The sequence below is a fragment of the Typha angustifolia genome, chromosome 4 (genome assembly GCF_048772165.1).
Source record: "Typha angustifolia cultivar Huaian chromosome 4, ASM4877216v1, whole genome shotgun sequence".
Lineage (NCBI taxonomy): Eukaryota > Viridiplantae > Streptophyta > Magnoliopsida > Poales > Typhaceae > Typha > Typha angustifolia.
The window spans coordinates 4,745,820-4,764,423 of NC_133242.1; the positions used below are offsets into that span (position 1 = coordinate 4,745,820).

An 18,604-nucleotide genomic window follows, 5' to 3' on the forward strand; every position below is an offset into this window, starting at 1 on the left:
AGAAGATATACATCACTTGTTAACTAAGGTGCTAGCAACCTTTACACGAGATTATTCTCCAAAATCTCTTTTTTCAAAATTATTTTTGTTTTGAGTCAAAAAGTCTATCGACTTTTTCTAAGAGTTTTGCCTAATATCTTACTCACAAATTATAAAGAATTTTTCACATTCTTGACAACTAAAATCAAAATCATAAGCACCCCCGCAGGATAGTCACTTTCAAGGAATTTAACTTACAAATAAGTTTCACTAAAACAAAGAGAGAAAAAAAAAACTTGTCAAGTGGAAATTTCTCTTATTCTCTAATATGAATTGAACTATGTTGCTCCCTTCTGTATTCTTTAATCTTCAAAACTCTTACTTTAATATAATGTATATACCTCTTTTATAGGCTTAAAAATACTCTATCCTCGTTAAAATAGTTTGAAGCAATGAATACCATTTTATAAGCATTTAATGTGTTTAGATTCTAATTAGATTTTTATTTTAATTTGCAGCACCTCGTTGATAAACAAAAAGGTTGAATTGGACTTTACGGCTAGAAGATAAATTGTAGATATTCGAATTTTATTTTCTAACCTAATAAGAATTACATTAAAAGGGCATTTGACTTGAAATGTTATAGTTAAAAGAATAAACATGTGTCCAAATAATATCAGTATGAAAAACAACATGTATAGTTTAACTTATATGCCCTGTTGCATATATGTAATATTTAAATTTTAGATATATATATGAAAATTATAGAATATCGAGTGTAATTTTCACATATAAAATATCATATTTATTAGATTATTATATGGAAACTATAAACAAAAAATTAGACAAGCGTCAATAATCTATTTTCTAGAAATACAGGTTTGTAACATCTTAATTGTGACATAAGTTTAAAAACTAAAATCTGAGAATTAAAAATTATATATTATTAAAAAAGACGTACATAAATAAATCTTCTATTTAAATAAAAAAGAATTGACATTGATATTATACAAGAGAAAATATTGCTCGACCGATGAGTACTATTTTAACTTGTTTGGTATCATCAAAATAATATAGCTAACTCGTTTATTTATTATCATCAAAATAAAATAATAAATCATTAAAACCATAGGGCTAGCATTATGATTTCTAGAGGGTTTTCCACATTACCTAGTTGTTAGCACCCTTGAGCTTTAACTAAGTACAAATAAAAAAATAAAGCTCATTTGCTTGCGAGGCTCAGCTCATTTAGTTTTTAAGGTTAAAAGGCTAATCAAGCGGAGCTAGAGACCGCTTGCTCGAGCGCGGCTCAAATAGATTTGATATATAATATGCGAGATAATATTATATATATATATATATGACCAAAATAAATATATAAATATTAGATTGCATAGTTGGTCAGAAATAAATTTTATTACCCATGGGTACCTTTCGGACCCTATAAATTACCATAAAAACTTACAAAATCATTGAAATAAGTAAAGATTTAGTAACTACAAAATCATAATAAGAGTAACCTAAGCAATAGAATTATGCCTGTAATGAATCCTGGCAGACATGAAAAAAAAAAATGGCATTCAATTCACTATCACGGATCCAATTGACTCAGGATTTGCCCTGCCGCTTGAGGTTGATCTTATGAAGGAGGGCAACACACCTGCAATGGCCAGGGAGCAACTATTCATCCTCACAAAGAAGAGGGTCTCCCTCTCTCAACTCTAAAGCTGAGATGCATGCCTACATCTTATCTCAATTAACCTCAAGCCTACCCAATCTACTTAGATTCCACTGGGACACCAATAAAGCCACATTCAACAAACAAGAATGGAAAATGACAAAGGGGAATTTGGCTAATAGGCCACCAAACATCTCACCATAAATTGGCCACAATGTCTCTTACCTCAGGGTAGTTCAAATCAAAACAATTCGTACATAAATGAGTCCTATATAATTGTTCACATTGGCAAGAGTGACCAACAAAAGTGAGTGGTACAAGGCAATCACGCAGCAAATGAGCAACAATGTCGCAAAAAGCAATCAAGAAAAGGCAAATAAGAATACAAGCAAGTCCATATCAGTTGTTACATCAGGTGAAGGAATTCGCAGAGAATTACCATTGATAAAGTTCAATGTAAGAAATAAAACGTCTTAATGCTAAAACATAGTTTTTTTTTTTTGGTTGAATGAAGGACTAGACCGATGTTATAAGAGTAAGGTTGGATTACAAATAGCTTTCAGTTGCTCTCCTGACCTCGAAAGTCTAGGGAATGGAGGAGAGCATGCTGGGCTAAATTGTCGGCGAAGAGATTGTTACATCTGCTAGTAAAACCTAACTTAATCCATGGATACTTCGAAAGGTGCAGTTTGCAGTCGAGAACAACGTGGTGTGTAGATCAATCTGGAATGACATCAGAATTATTGATCCAGTTAACTGCTGCTTGGCGGTCACTAAAGAGTCACGTTTCATTAGTAGTATGGATATTGCCAAGCTCCCTTAACCCTGCTAGGATAGCTGAAACATAGTGAGTAATAGTAAAAGAGCAACCTCCACTTTTGTCTACTGAGGAAAATGTAATTAAAATGATATGGCATTAATCAACCATTGGTTAGGGAGAGTCCTCTTCTTCTGCGAGGAGATGCTGTTCATCCATCCCATCATCAGCTTCATCCTGGTGCTTATCCCCACTTTATTGAGTGGAGTAGACTCTGCACAAAGTAGTCATTTTCAAAAAGTAAAAACTGTGTTCCTATCCGCTTATCCTAGAATAAATAGTTCCATTTACAAAAGAAGAAAGAAGAGGCCAAACTACTTTTATCACCGTATTTATCCTATTCTATTCATGCTCTTTGGCTAATCAAAAGAGTAAGCTGGGGATAATCAGCAATTCCATTTCCAAATGCAATCAACCCGGAGGGATTCCTCACGCAACCTTTGTTGAAAATTTGGATGTTGACATAATGCAATTACTGCCTCCTGCTTCGGCATCTATAAATGTGGGGTCCAGCCATCAAGAACAAGTTATAGGAATTTGTTCTGCTAACTTAGAAAGCAAAGCACATATAGACCATTAATGGAAAAAGAAGGTAAGCATAGGATGAACTCATGGCGCAAATTACACATTCAAAAGAGCTGTGGAAGATACATCATTGAGGATCAAGAAACTTCAAAAACTACAGAGCCTGCATAATGTTCTGCGTCAGTGGAGGTGCCAAAATCCAGTTGCAGTGTACTCAGCTCCTAATTGCGCCTATCAGCCACTTGAACTCCAATAGCTTATATGCAGCCTCCAATTCTTGCAATAAAAGGTCGGCAATCTCTCGATGAGCTAATCTTCATCTTTTCTGCGATAATGATCTGAGAATGAAACAACTTATTAACCTTTATGCACACCATCTCTTGAACAATTTGTTGAAACAGGATGCTGTCTTATGCGAGACAAGAGAATAGATATCTCTTGTGATGCAATATCCGTTCGCTCTTTTGACTTGGCTGCTTCTGATATCAGACATGAGACCATTGACTGCAATGTATGTACTCTCTCAGCCTGCTCAGTTGAAACAGCTCCATGCACTACCTTTGAAGGCAGTGAGTTGATTCGACGCCATCGAACAGGTAGATAGTGGTCTGGAATCTGAAAGCAATTGAGCATTGAAAGAACTCGGAGAGCATGTCGGCAGAGAATTCCTGAAAACTCAAACATACGGCAGCTGCAAGAAAGCAATTCTTCCCCTGGGATCCAAATCACCTTCCGTCCACCATCCATCTTTGTATGATGTCTGACAAGAAAGCAATTTTCTTCCATCTGGAAAGACGCATAGTGGGCAGCCATGACAAGCTCGTCTTGCAGCTTACTGAAAGCATAGGGAGTGAGAACCGCAGCTGCATGAGCTTCCATGGGAGCACCTGTTTTGAGGGCAACATTCTGTAGAGTTTGTTGCATGGTTTGCTGCTCACCAGCTTGGTCTCTAAAATCAACAGCTACAGCAACCTATGAAACAAGAGGTGTCATAACCATTTTTTTTTTCACTTTGGGCAGTTAAATATTTAAACTTCAATGAAATAAAACATTTAAATATACCAAGATCCATGTTTTAGGATGTCAAGAGAAACCGTAGTGTTAAAAGTTAAGCTTTAGTCACTTATGAGTTATGATCATTCTTTGATTTTAATGCCCAAGCTGTATGCTTCCACATATCATGCACAAATTTTGTAATCTAATAAAGAGTCTTTATCAACGAGTAGATAAAAACTCCAGAAACTCAGAGGCACACCTGTTCTATAAAATGTGCGAGACGTTTTTGTGCACTTAAGAACCGCTGAATGAAAGCATTTATTGACTTTGATAGACCTGTCGCAGTCATTCCTGCAAAGAAATGACTTCTCAAATATGGTAATGCCCAGAGTGTTCGAAAAGCAAACAAATTAGCAATGTGTCTATTTGTGTGAAGTCCAAATGAGTTCACCATCTCCCGCCATCCCAGTTCAAAGTCATCAACACTTTCCATATTATAGAGCTTATAGAACTCGGCTTTCCATTCATTGTACCGTTCTCCAAGAACTGCATTAAACCAAGATGGAAATTTTGCAACTATAAGCCATATGCAGAGGGCATGTTTCGTGCTTGGCATCTCAAGAGCTAATGCTTCCTTAAGAAACATATTCTGATCAGTTAAAATTGTCCGTGGAGCCTTTCCATTCATGAAGCTCAGGAAAACCTGCCACCAGAAGAAGGCTTAGAGAAGAAAGAGTTAACAAAAGATAAGGGCTTTAGAATTTTACCTGTAATGCCCATGTGAAGGATCGGACATTCTCCTCTCTTAGAAGCACACAACTGAAGAAGCAAGGCATTCCATAATTGTTCATGCCAACCCAAATTCCAACTGGCATATCAAAAGCAGCCAAACGATGAGTCGTATCAAACACAACTGCATCACCGAAGACCTCATATAATTGGACCGATGAGGCATATGACCAAGCAATATTCTCCAGCCTGTTATCAGCATCTACACTGAAATCATACTTGAAGTTGGGATCCTTTTCCTTGATATTCTTGCACATTTTGAGGAGGTCAATAGTCTCCTCATCCTGGTCTACCTTTCTAAAAGATTGTATGAGATTTCTCACATCCTTTTCAGTAAAAGGCAAATTTCCAGGTTCAACACACTTCTCTAGCTCCATTAGTCTCATCATTTGCTGCACAGAAATGCCGGTCTTTGTGAACATCAAGATGCGGTTTCTATCAGTGTCTGAAATGGTGCGATAAGCTGGAAGAAAGCGTACTTGATCTGGTTCCAGCAGTTCATGATTGTGGTGGTTAGCAAAGCCTGTGACACGCCATTCAGGAATGCCCATATCCGTGCTTTTGCTGATCCGCATGTATGCTTGGCAACCACAACGAGAAGATTTTCGATTTCTTTGTGGTTTAGTTTCACTTGCTGCTTTTGAAGGAGTATTGCCAGCACGATGGCACACAAAGTACCGCCTTGTAAGTCCCTTTCCAACCCCATCTTTTCCTTCTGTACGATGACGACGAATAGAGAAGCCACAACGCTTTGCAAATTCACTATAAAACTCATATGCAGCATCATGTGTCACAAATCTTTGGCCAATATAAGGGATGGTGTCATTTGAAGTTTCCAATGAAAGCCGTGTATCCTCTGGAGATTCCTCTGCGCTGCTAGTGTCTTCCTGAGAGAATGACCTTTGTTCTGAGGGATCATCATAAACCTCTAGCATCACTCTAGCTTCTGACATTATTCTTGCATCTGAACAATCGATAGAATGACAACCCTGCACATGACAAGAATATACACCTGAAGAATCTTGGTCAACAATTTCTGCGTTTAAAACTAACTGACATAGTTCCTCAAATTTCAGGAACTTTAGAAAAAAAGCAAAGACAAAGTGATAATGATAATGGCTTCAGTCATAAATTAATATAAGAGTTGCTCCTCAGCATCACAACTACCCCATTTGTTCAAATACCTAAGCACAAGGTTGTCTATTTGTATTGTCAATATCAGCCATTTCATTGACTCAACACCAACAACTGAATTTGATTTATATAATAAAGTAGACGGAGAATGATTGAAGATTAGCACCATAATATCACCAGAATGTCCATTTACTTGTCATTATTGGGTAGCGAAAAGCAAGGTTATAAAATTGCAACATTAAGAGAAGCAAAGTGAACAAAGTCATCTCCACATGTGAAATGTAGATTTGCAAAAAGAGTACAAGTTTGTTCTTTATCATCATGGGTCCTCAGACAACCAGTGGCAGGTGGGATTTCTAAAACACATGATTCTACAGAAGCCCTAAATATATTAGTTATCTTCATGAACAATTATTTCCAATTTCACCAAAATGAACAGTTTAATCCTAATCTGGTCAAAGGTCAGTAAAGAATAATAGAAGTACACACTATCCCATGCATGTCATGTTGCTTTTAGTCCAGGCCGACCCATATTAGGTGCTGGAAAAGAAATCGACTATGTAGAAAAAACAATGCAACTTTATAGTTGTCATGTGCATACACTGGCATCGGTGGACACTTACCATATGCAACCGCAGACCTATATGTGGTTGGACCTCACAAGCTTATGCAGAGTAGTTTACTCATCGCCACCACCTAAGCAAGCACATGGCCGCTTTTTAAGATGGCGATTCCAATAACTATGTTGAAGAGAGAAAAGGAACAGGCAGCCAAGTACAAGCCTAGTATAACCAATCAAGGTAGAAGAAAATAGAGTCTGAAAAAATTCAGTGGTAGATAAAAATAAAATGTGTTTGATACCTCATAAGTTATAACTTCTGACAAGGTATTATAAGCTTAGTCCAGCAAAATACAGAAGCTCTATTATCTGGAATTCAGAACAAAAGAATACCATATTGTTAGTGAGTACTTATTGGCGGTAACATGTCTCGCTGGTACCTAAGTGCAAAACAATAGAGGAAACAATTATTTGCAACTAAGAGAAATAATTTTGAATGTGTAATATGTTATGCTATATAATAGTAAATGAACTTCCTCTCCACAAATAGTTATTTGCTTGAAAATGCCAGCAACTTTAGGTTTAGCTATGAATTGTCGAATCCACATTGCTTGGAACTTCACATCCTTCAGTCGACTTGCAAGTCCTTGCAGAATGATGACATAGCATCAGAGAGATTGGTGCAAGGGGGACATTAGAAATAACCGTCCTGTTTGGGATTTCCTAACAGGTAGATTCTGAGTATGACAACTTATTACATTGCTAGTATGGATGACAGACTGTCTAAAGTGTAGTAAGTAATTCATATATCTACAAATTATTGATATAGATTGATCTGATTTGAATGAATTCGTGGTTTTTTTCTTTGAATGCATTCAGAGGTTTTCCAAGTTAAAGAAAAATTATGGTTGTGTGTGTTGTGTTTACTTTTTCTATTTCTTCTCGGCTTTGGCTTTCCTACTCTTAGTTTTTACTCTCAGACTTGAGTTTGGTTTTCCTAGTTTGATTAGTATTCAATTTTCCTAATCCCAAAAGGATTCGACTGTTCTGATCAAATTAAGATTTGTATTTGACTGTTTGACCTTGATTTGAATTTTGACGTTTTATATCTTCTTTACCTAGTCAAACTAGGATTCTTATCTCTTCCATGAAACTTTAATTAGTATCGGTGCATACTTTGGCTTCACGTTTTCTTAGATTTTACTATCATAATTATCAATATGACATAACTTCAGTAGATTGCTGAAATTCCTTTGGCTTATTTATTTTAAAAGAAAGAAAAACTCTAGTTATCAAAAGTTGTCGTTTTCACCTATCTTGTGCCTTCCCAAGTTTTGAAGATATTTCAGAGGTCTAAATCCTATTGTATGATACTAAAATAAGTTAAGAGTTGCAGTTCAGATATCCAATTGTCATTATGAATGTAATTAGCATTTTGTCTTTCAGTGGTTTCACATTTTGGCAAAGTTTAAAATAGAGATAAAATTTAAAAAATATATAAATATATAAATTAGGAAATCTAGAAAAAATAGAGAACACGGATTTTACAATAAATGTCACCACTACTATGGTACCATCAAAGAGCAACATCCAAATAGATCCAATTATCCAATTAGAAATAGTTTTGAAGTTACAATGTAGTGACATACAAATCAAAACAAGAAGAGATAAATCATGAGCAGTCTGAATAATAAATCACTAGACGCCCCATCAATAAATTGTTTGATCATGCAGTCCACAGGGTCATTGAACCCCTGTGAAGTATGGATACGGATACGGGATATGGGGATACGGAGATACGGATACAGGGATACAATAAATTTTAAAAGTAGGATATGGATACGACATGGATATGCCAATAAATAAATAAATAATATATTTTCGATTTGATGTCAACCAATATAATATATGGTAAAAAATAATTATTCCATAAATGATAAAATAAAAGGAAAGAAAGCTACTTATTTAATATCTATATGCCTAAAACTTTAGAATAATATTGTAATAGAATCTGATTGAAACTTAAAATGTTAGTGAAACATTAAAACCTAATTCAACTATTAGTCTACAACTAATTTAGATCTTTAAATAGGTTTCAAGTTATATGTTTAGTTCATTATCAAATAAACAAAGCCTTAAAGTATTATGAAGGATTAGACAATCGTATATACATATAAAGTATATATTTTATATCATCTTTTAGCACAAAAAGAAAAAAAAAAGGATTGGATGATCAAAAAATGTATCGAAGCCGTATCCCGCCGTATCGAAGTCGTATCGTGCCGTATTGGAAAAGTAAAATTATTTTTTTTAATTCGGATACTCCTCTGGCCGTATTCCATATGTATCTGGCCGTATTGAGGTCGTATCGGTATCCGACATGTATCGGATACTGGTACGGAGGGCAAACGAAGTATCCGTACTTCATAGTTGAACACACATGAAACCCATTATGTAATTTTTTCTATTAAATTTGTTCACGCATAAAAGTAAGATGATACCTCCTCATATGCACAAAATTTCTACTAATCGTTGAAATATATATAATTTTTGAGGTGATCTCCCCTAAATAACTTCCTCGTTAGTAGATTATTGCATACACAATCCTCCATGAGTTAATTGGTGGATTATCCAGGAGATCATATCGTGATATTTCCAACAGTTGTACTTTCTCATGTACATCAGTTGCAGAACTCATTAAATCAAATTTAACTGAAAACTAGACGAGCTTTCCATCATGCAAAATGTTGTTATGCTTAGTCCCCTTTTAAAACAAGCCTCTTTAGCATGGACAATAAATCAAGAAAAGGTAATTCCTTGTCTTGCGTGGTGTATTGTTCATTTGATCAATAAATCCCAAACAAGAAACACCTTTCTTTTCCTTCTTTTCTGTTTAAATGACATAGAGAGAGATCTCAATCTTTATATCCCATCAGTTATTGGTATGTGTCTTCTCCCTTGCTTATTGTGTTAATGTGCTTCAAAGGGAGACAAAAGTATAGTTTGGACAGTGGAGGATTTGATATTTCCTAGAATCTGAATTTGCTCTTTTTAAGTGAATCTACATCAAGAGGGTGTGATACAAAGTAGGAGATTAGCCAGAGAGTGAGAGACGGGACATTTGGACAAGAAGGAACAAGTCTTTTGGACGTTGGAGGATTTTATCCTTCCTCAGCTCTGCATTTGCTCTTTTTAAGTGTCCCTACATCAAGAGACCATGATATGAACATGAGTGAAGCCACAGGGGCAATGAAGGGAAACTGCATCGTGATATAAGCAGGAGTGAAGCCACAGGGGCAAGGAAGGGGCACTACACAACCCCACCCCATCAGGTGTCCCATAAAAGAACTGTTACAGATTAGTCATTGATGGTGGTATTCTGAGGCAAAAATGAAGGAGGTTAAACAAACAGTATTTTAGAAAAAATTAAACAACCTCATGATTTGAAGCAATAGCCTGCTCTTTGTTAATACCAACTTATGCCAAACAAGTGTGATTGGAATATTAGTATGACCTCCCCTTTGGCTCCTAATTGGTACTTTCCAAGAACAGACAAATTAAAATTCCGGCTATTATGGTTCCGCTCTTGTCAACTACAGTTGTTATTTCCGTATAAATGAATTGTACTATATTTCTATTAACATGAATTGAGAATTAAGGGAAGATCTTGATTTAAGGCAAGGTTCCATAAGTAATCAGAACTAACCCATACCATTAAGTTAAGAAATAGTGTGTGTGTGAGAGAGAGAGAGAGAGGATGCCGATGAATGGGAGATAAAATAGAGTTCATGGCATATATACTCTGAATCCAATTTTCAAAGTAGACATAGTTATCTAGCATCAAACACTATGGCACTTTATTAGTCTGGACATTTCTTTCTATCATATATCTGGGTTTAGGTTAGAATCTTTAACTCATTCAATTTGGATCCTTCAAATTGAAGGGAAAGAGTATAGTATTTGCCAAATGCAATTTCGCAATAGTACAAATCCATGAGATCTATGCTTTATTTTTTAAAATTCTAATTGCAAAAAACAAGATGTTGCATTTATCTTTTGAGCAAAATGTATAAAGTGCAGAATCGAGAAAAATGCAAGCTGGTTAAACATCTTATAGATGCAGAACAAGAAAAGGAAAAGAAGTTGACCACGAGGTAAGAAAAACAAAAAGATCCATTAGGCACACTAATCCAATTAGATATAACCACTTACTGCCAAGTTGGATCGAAAAATATAGAACAATAAAAGACCAGGAAACCCTTAAAAAGCAACTCAATGAGTAAATCTACAGTTAAACTAGTAATGTCGCCAGCGATCATTGTTTATCTTTCTACTTTCTACAACCCGTTCCAAGCTATCTGAATTTGCATTAGCAGGCGAAGCTTTCGTTCATGGGTCATTACTAGATAAGTTAGCAATGGAGGAGATACAGAGGTCATAGGACTACATGCAGAAACACAACCTAAAAGGACATAAAATCCACCATGATCATTCGCTTCTTTAGTAATTACTCCTTTCGTCTTTCCCTTCTACATCTTACCCTTCCCTTTCCTTTCAACTACGATAGCGGTCGCGAATCAACAACGAAATCGATTCGAAGGGCATCCAAACAAGTAAACAAAAAGAAATTGGTGTAGTAAGATCAGCAACTATTCCCAAGTACCTCGTTGTTGCCTCGACGAACTCTACTTGCGATCTTCTCCGAGGAAGAAGCTATCGAGAGAGCGAAAGAGGGAGAGGAGCCGATCGCCGGGAAGAAATGGAACTATTTGAGCACTCGTTTTGGGGAGAGAGAGAGAGACACTAAACCCGAAGGCCGAAGGTCTTGTAGGAAATTGGGCCTCTTCTATATAAAGCCTATTGGATAAGCCCAATCTTTGTACTCGAATTTGTAGCAAAATTAAGAAAATAGATTAATTATACTTAGATCCCTAAATTAAAAATTATTACCATATTTTCCACATAAATACCTACTAGTTCTAAATTAATTTCACTTACTCTAATTTTATTTATGTTATTTTTAAATTTAAATTTATTTCTCAAAGGCAAAGTCATAGATAATTGGATTAGATTTTAGATAATGAATATATAACAAATATTTTTAATATATTTTTATTTATTTTTATCATCTGAAATTTAATTTATATTATTTTAAATATATTAAAAAATTTATCTAATTATTTATAATAAATATTTTTAAATGCAATCTTTAGACTAGCTAAATATGATAGAAAATGTAATAATTTTATTATATCCCCCATCACCCAAAAAAAATAAAAATAAAACAAGCCCTAATCGGATCAGAGAACCTTAGGATCCGAGAAAGCTAATCACAAACGTCGGGTTCGAACCGAATGCCGGCCCGAATCCGGATCCGGATCCGAACCCGAACCCGGCCCTGCCCGGCCCGTAAGAGGACGATAATCGAATTGATTCTTTTCTTATATTGAAGAAAAGAAGAGTGGGAAACGCCTCTTTCTTCTCCACCCAAAACCCTAGGTAGGGTTTCTCCTCACCGCCGTTGCTCGCCGCTTGCCGCCATGGTTAGTCGATTTTTTATCCTTCCTTTTTCTTGTTTTCTCTCCTATTTCGGCTTCTCTTATGGTGCATCTGCAATCTTGTTTATTTAGCCGCAAGGAGATTACATAGAGCTTCACAGGAAGCGCCATGGCTACCGTCTCGACCACTTCGAGCGGAAGCGGAAGAAGGAGGCTCGAGAAGTACACAAACGATCGGCTATGGCCCAAAAGGTGAGAGCTTTGAATCCTAATATGAGCAGATTTCGTTCCGGTTTGATACGTTATGGTTGGTTCTTTACGATGCATTTTGTTGTATTTGTCTGTCAGACCCTTGGTATTAAAGGGAAGATGTTTGCCAAGAAGCGGTATGCGGAGAAGGCGTTGATGAAGAAAACGTAAGCATGCTTGCATTTTTAACGACCTTTTTCTCCTGAAGTTTGATTTCATCCGTCATTTTAGTATTTTTCATGCTGAATTTACTTGTTTGATCAAGATAAAGATAGAGAATGGTACATTCGAGGAAATTTGAGAAGCGATAACTGGTTAGGGCAATAAGTTAGTGACATGTAAATATTTTCTTGATAACTTGGTGGATAACTGTCTAGTAGGAGTAAAGTGAGACAATCTGAGAAAACAAATAACACAAATTGTTGAAAGAGGTTTAGGAACAATCTAAGGTATGTTCGTCCCTGCTGGGATTATTGAATCTAGTGATAAAATAATAAAAAAATTTGCATCTGTAGAGACCTGGTTCATTGACATAATTTTAATTCTTATTATGATCTATAATTTTTCCTCCTATTGTGGCAAAAGGGATTTGAATTCAGAAAATATAAGTATATAACTACATGCCTGGGGTACTTTATGTCACACCTTTTGGACTGATCATGATTTAGTAATGATGGGTTGTTGGGAAGATACAAGGTACATTCTTATGTTAGCTCCTAACTATTGTGTTATTAATTTTTGCCTCTGTAGATCTTATTGGTAGATTGTAGGCTATTATCTTCTAGTTTTGGCTGATTTTAGCTTTGTTATGCCTTTGTATTGTTTCCTCTTCATGCTAACAGTCCTGCAGTTGCATTCATATTCTGTATTTCCATTTCAAAGTTATTCTTGGATGAAAATGACAAACAAAAACTATCAGTTTTCATATGATGGATTATTTAAGTTGATTATTGGGAAAATTTTCTAAATTGTAGAATAAAGTGTGTTTTAGATTAATATATTAGGAAGTACCTTTTGATGGAAGGCACAGACATGGTGCCAAAAGAAAGCTAAATAATAGTATTTGATTCACATCATGAAATACAATGAGGAGGATGAGGAAACCTTTCCACATTGGAAGCTTCCATGTGTCACCTCTTATTCAGAAGCGTAATGTGTAATATATTGTGATTCGTTAAATTGGTTTAGGTTCTTCTGCACTTGGTCCAATGGAACTTTTACTTTTATGCTTCTAAATCTGCATTGCTACAATGTTTAGATTGTAGATGTCATATGTGATCACAATATTCTGTATCAAGGTAGATATGTGTATGCAAGAAAACGATTTTCTCCCATTTGGATTAAATTTGTGGGAGAAAAAGAGAGAGAATAGAAAAGAATATATAGGCTATCCCAAGTGCTTGCTTTAATGGAAGCAGAGTCTTTCCCCTTATGGTTCTCTCCAGAATTGGAGAGAACAGAAGAGTAGGGAAGGGAACTTTCGTAGTTCTCTATTCTGATATTATCCAGATAAGCGAAGAGCAATTGTCATTTTTCTTCTATCTTTTTCTCTTTTGGAGTTGTGCTAGGGAAAATAATTGGTTACAAATGTCTACCTACTATAAGAAAAAAGGAATTCTCATAGATGTGGAGAATTAGATGAAGCAACATATCCTCATGTAACGTTTGATAGTACATAACCTGAGTGCCTCCACATCTCAGGTTTCTGGAGAATGTATTGCCATCTTATACGATATTTTAAGTATTTGGTGATGTTTATGCGATGTATAAAGTTTTTGAGTTGCACTGTAAAACAATCTTTGTTCTCCGTAGCCTGGATAGTGGACAATAAATTTTCCTTTCTTTTCCTTTTACATATATATAAATGCATTTGATAAGAAATTTAAGGTTGTTATGTACTCAATATTTCTGCCATTTGTAACTTGATATGCTAGCATTGCTTTGCTTTGATTCTTTAGGCTTGCTATGCACGATGAGTCATCAACCAGACGCAAGGTGGATGATGATGTTCATGATGGAGCTATTCCCGCCTATTTGCTAGATCGTGACACAACAACACGTGCAAAAGTAATAATTTATGCTTATTTTTAAGTCACATTCTTATGTTTGAGTGCAAATGGTACACTATGTTTATCTGGTTGATACTGATTCTATTTTTTATTCTCATAGGTTCTTAGCAATACAATCAAACAAAAGAGGAAGGAAAAAGCTGGCAAATGGGATGTTCCTCTGCCAAAGGTATGCTATCTTATTCTTTGGACCATTCACATAACCGAATGTTTGATTGGGTACTATTCTAAGAATCTTATCATCCAATTCTCTTCGAGGTGGTTTCTTATTGCTAATTCTTTTATGGCCAGCAAACTGTTCTTCTCATCATTTAATTGTTCTCATTGCTGAAAAGTAAATAAAAAAATCTCCTTTTCAGGTCAGGCCTGTTGCTGAAGAAGAGATGTTTAAAGTTCTTCGTACTGGCAAACGTAAAAGTAAGTAACTGTTGAAGTTTGTTCATGCTATTATTTTCCAAGGACACCTGGCTCTTAATCTGGGAAAACTAGTATCTAGTAGCATCATTTTAACAACAAGCGTCCTGTATTGATTTATCTCTTGCTTTTCCTTCCATACTTATTTAAAGTTATCATTGCCTCAAGAATTAAGCATAATATATCACTTTTAAATCATAATATGACTATGAGTGGAGAAGTACTGAAATTTTGTTATAGGCAGTTCATTTTAACATTTGTTCTACTTGCTTGGTGAAGGAAGAACATTGTACAGTAGTTTTTAGTTAATCCAACTATTTTCCTGGATTTGTACAATCTACAAAACTTATAGTTTTGTTTATGGAAGAATGCCTTAAGAGAATCAAAACGAAAAACATAACCAGCATTCTGTTAAATAGAATCTTTAAACAAGACATGCCACATTTCAGACAATTTGTGCTTTTTTCAAAATGAATATTTATGTAGATATGACTACCCTTTTTTTTCTCTCTTCTCCCTATTCATCTCGCACTAAATCAATTATAGAATCCTGTGGACAAGGGTCTTATTGTAGGTAGTTGTTAAATGCTCAATTATTAAGTGTTTTGTTACTTCTAAGATTCTGATCTTGTACAAGGTCTAGTATGATTTCTAATTGTGTTGTTTTATTGTTTTTGTTGAGAATTTCTGCATTATGATACTAGTCCAAATTTTGCTTTATGTAAGATTAATTAGGATTGCTAAACTTGGGGAGTTAGAAATTGCACAAGTTTTGACCTGCTTATGATATCTTCTTATACTTTCTTTGCCATACAGCCAAGCAGTGGAAGAGAATGGTCACCAAAGCAACCTTCGTCGGACCAGGGTTTACAAGAAAACCACCAAAATACGAGCGCTTCATCCGTCCTATGGGCTTGCGGTTCACCAAAGCTCATGTGACACACCCTGAATTAAAATGCACTTTTAATCTTGAGATAATTGGGATAAAGAAGAACCCGAATGGTCCAATGTACACATCTCTTGGTGTCATAACAAAGGGAACCATCATTGAGGTAAAAAATCTTCATCTTTTGTTTGTTTTGTGCTGGTTCCTCAAAATAGTCTTAAGAGACTTAAGTTTTACTTGAAAGCATCTTTTCTTACCTGTTCTATTACATGCCTGTTCTGTTACATGCAATGTAAATGCAAATCTTTGTTGCTTTTTTTTTTGTTGAGAAAAAATGTCTGTAAACAGATTTCTGCTCTTTTAATAGACGGTTGTTGTGTTTAACTCTCTTAGATAACTGAAACGACATATCAAGACATTTCCGTTATGTATCTATTTTGGTTGCGGCATCTCTTTAAACCTCACTGTTTCTCCTGTCAGGTGAATGTTAGCGAGCTTGGTCTTGTTACTCCTGCTGGAAAAGTGGTTTGGGGTGAGAAACTTGTCCCCTTTGCATTCGAGCTAACTCTCCATTTCTCCCAGTCTTTTGATCACCCTCTTTCTAATGGTTGTAGGTAAATACGCTCAAGTTACAAATAATCCGGAGAATGATGGTTGCATAAATGGTGTGCTACTTGTATGACAAGTTTTGCCCAGCGAGATTTTCTTTGGCAAAATCTGCATCCATTTGATAGATGTGGAATTTTTATGCCCTTATCAAACAATGTTCCTACTTGTCCACCTTTCTTCTGCAAGAGCTCACCACCTTAGCAAGCGTTTGCTATTTTGTACTTGTGATGGTACGATCTAATCTCAATTAGATTTTAATTAGAATTGAGGTTATAATTTCTGTTGCATTGTTTCCTTCTTCATTGCGTTTGTCCTTTTAATAAAGTAAATCTAAAATCCAATTCATACCAAAGACAGCATAGATTAGATTAGATAAATTCCCATTCACTATAGAAGGAGAACTGAAGTGAGTTTGTGACCGAAATTTATCTGCTCGTGTAGTCCACCTCTCAAATCAAAAGGTGTTTTATTATGTTATAATCGAAATAAATTAGGAAAAAAATATTGAATTTAGAATAAGATAAATACAAATTAAATAATCATGCATTTCTCGTGTTCCTTGCATTAAATAATTTTGTGAGGATGCATTGTTTGGTCAAGATCTTGGCAAATGATGCTGGGTTTAAATTTTGGTCCAAGATGAAAGAAAAATAGCTCAAAAGGTAATAAGTATTTTTGTTTTTAATTTAAATTTAAATTGCTCACATCTGGGAAGGCTACGATAACTTTATATGAAGACCCTAGTTAAAATTTCAGAGGATTTAGTGATGTAAAACAATTTCAAAGGATTAAAAATGGTTTTAAGACCAATAGGTATGTCAACCAATCTAATGATCTAATATATATTGTCACTGAAATTTTTTAAAATATCGTAATTATTATTATATTTTTTTAAAATATTATAAATGCCACTGAAATCATTATGCTCTTTCAAAGATACAATCCCATTAGATAGATTTTCTAAACCCTTACATTAGAGAAGGGGAAAGAGAAAGGAGAAGGAGAAGGTGGAGAAAGTGATTGAGAAGAACTAGAAAAAGATTACTTAACATCTCTTTGCATTGAGGGTTTGATTCCCCCATAGCTGGAGCAATTCAAGGACACAAAACTAACAAAGAAATTTGAAAACAAAAAGGGTAGAAATTAAGGAAGAGAGCCTGGTTTGCAATTGCTGAATTGATTTGTGATATGTACAGAGCTTCAGGTGATTAATATTAGAGCCCAATCATATATTTTTCATCTGTCTCAAATTGAAGTGTTATTGGAATTAGTTCATGAAGTAATATTTCGCTGCTGAATATCTAATTAGTCTCCCAGGAGTCTTTTTCTCAAAGCTATTGCTATCTTGATTCATTTTACCTCCTATGATTTCAGACCGAGTTGGAACTATCGTATTTTTCAATCAAAATTAACGGTGCGAATGTTAAAATCAATATACTTTTACCATCCTCAAATGAGATTGCATTTCTGTTAGGGTATGATTAAGTTTTTCTATACCTTAACGGCTTACTAGCGATTGCATGTTAGTTAACTACATAGGGGTTTAAATGCTTAAGTTTAAAATATATGATGATATATTAAAATTAGATCAAACCACATAAATAAACTGTACTCTATCCTTTATTTTATTTTATTTGCAGAAAAAAAAATGGAAGAAACACCCACGGGAAGCTTTTGTAATTTAATTATATTTAATTTGTTAATTTATAATAATAGACTCTAGTGTGCACTATATATGCGAATTATAATATGCACTCTGTTATAATAAAATATATATTGGTATAAAAAAATATATACTCCTATTATTATATGTTAAATTAAAAAATTAAAAATATAATTAAATTGCAAAAGCCCCTTTCTTGCATCATAATTTTGACTAGATATTGAAAAAAATGGCACTGTTTATTTTGCATATTGGGAGAATTATTTCCATATTTGCAAAGATGTCAATTATGAAAAGAAAAGAAAAGAAAAAGAATAAGAAGAGAAGATGCGAATTACGCCCTCCAATGAGTTACTGTAAAACTGGCGAAGGATGATGATCACTTCAATATGTCATTGTAGATGATGACTAGGCTGATACTTGAGATGACTAATTTGCAACATTTAAGAGCTGTAATAACTCCATATTTCTTTGATTGTGAATCATTTTTGTTTGAATTAGAGAATAATTTTATTAATATAATCGCAGATTTAGCATAATGTCATAATGTTGGGTTGTCAAAATAAATGAGCGGCTTTGACTTGACTATAGCTCGGCTGGATTTGAGCTGAGGTAAGTTTAAGTTAAAAACAAAGCTTATTTATTAAACTAGCCAAGCCGAGTTGAAGCCAGCTCGCATACACTCATCTCAATTGGTTAACTATTATATTTTTATTTCAATAACTAACTCATTTAAAGT

General features: G+C 34.8%; 2 protein-coding genes across 7 annotated transcripts; one reads left to right on the forward strand and one right to left on the reverse strand.

Annotated features, from left to right (window-relative positions):
• Nucleotides 1-3,287: 3,287 nt before the first annotated feature.
• On the reverse strand, nucleotides 3,288-11,282 carry LOC140759101 (protein FAR1-RELATED SEQUENCE 11). Of its 6 annotated transcripts, XM_073095577.1 has the most exons (7): nucleotides 11,141-11,282; nucleotides 6,780-6,846; nucleotides 6,542-6,614; nucleotides 5,264-5,773; nucleotides 4,763-5,176; nucleotides 4,255-4,698; nucleotides 3,288-3,971 (listed from the first exon to the last, which is right to left on the reverse strand). In XM_073095577.1, exons 3-7 carry the CDS (start codon nucleotides 6,542-6,544, stop codon nucleotides 3,357-3,359), a joined length of 1,986 nt encoding a protein of 661 aa, XP_072951678.1. In that variant the 5' UTR covers nucleotides 6,545-6,614; nucleotides 6,780-6,846; nucleotides 11,141-11,282; the 3' UTR covers nucleotides 3,288-3,356. The 6 variants fall into 6 exon arrangements, with proteins under 6 accessions (XP_072951678.1, XP_072951672.1, XP_072951673.1 ...); XM_073095571.1 differs by having other exon boundaries at nucleotides 4,763-5,773; XM_073095572.1 differs by lacking the exon at nucleotides 6,542-6,614 and having other exon boundaries at nucleotides 4,763-5,773.
• Nucleotides 11,283-11,930: 648 nt separating this feature from the next.
• Nucleotides 11,931-16,489, forward strand: LOC140758569 (uncharacterized). Its single transcript, XM_073094765.1, has 9 exons — nucleotides 11,931-12,020; nucleotides 12,108-12,227; nucleotides 12,324-12,391; nucleotides 14,183-14,291; nucleotides 14,394-14,462; nucleotides 14,653-14,710; nucleotides 15,524-15,759; nucleotides 16,074-16,125; nucleotides 16,208-16,489. The coding sequence occupies exons 1-9, from the start codon at nucleotides 12,018-12,020 to the stop codon at nucleotides 16,273-16,275; spliced, it is 783 nt and encodes a 260-aa protein (XP_072950866.1). The 5' UTR covers nucleotides 11,931-12,017; the 3' UTR covers nucleotides 16,276-16,489.
• The last annotated feature ends 2,115 nt before the right edge of the window (nucleotides 16,490-18,604 follow it).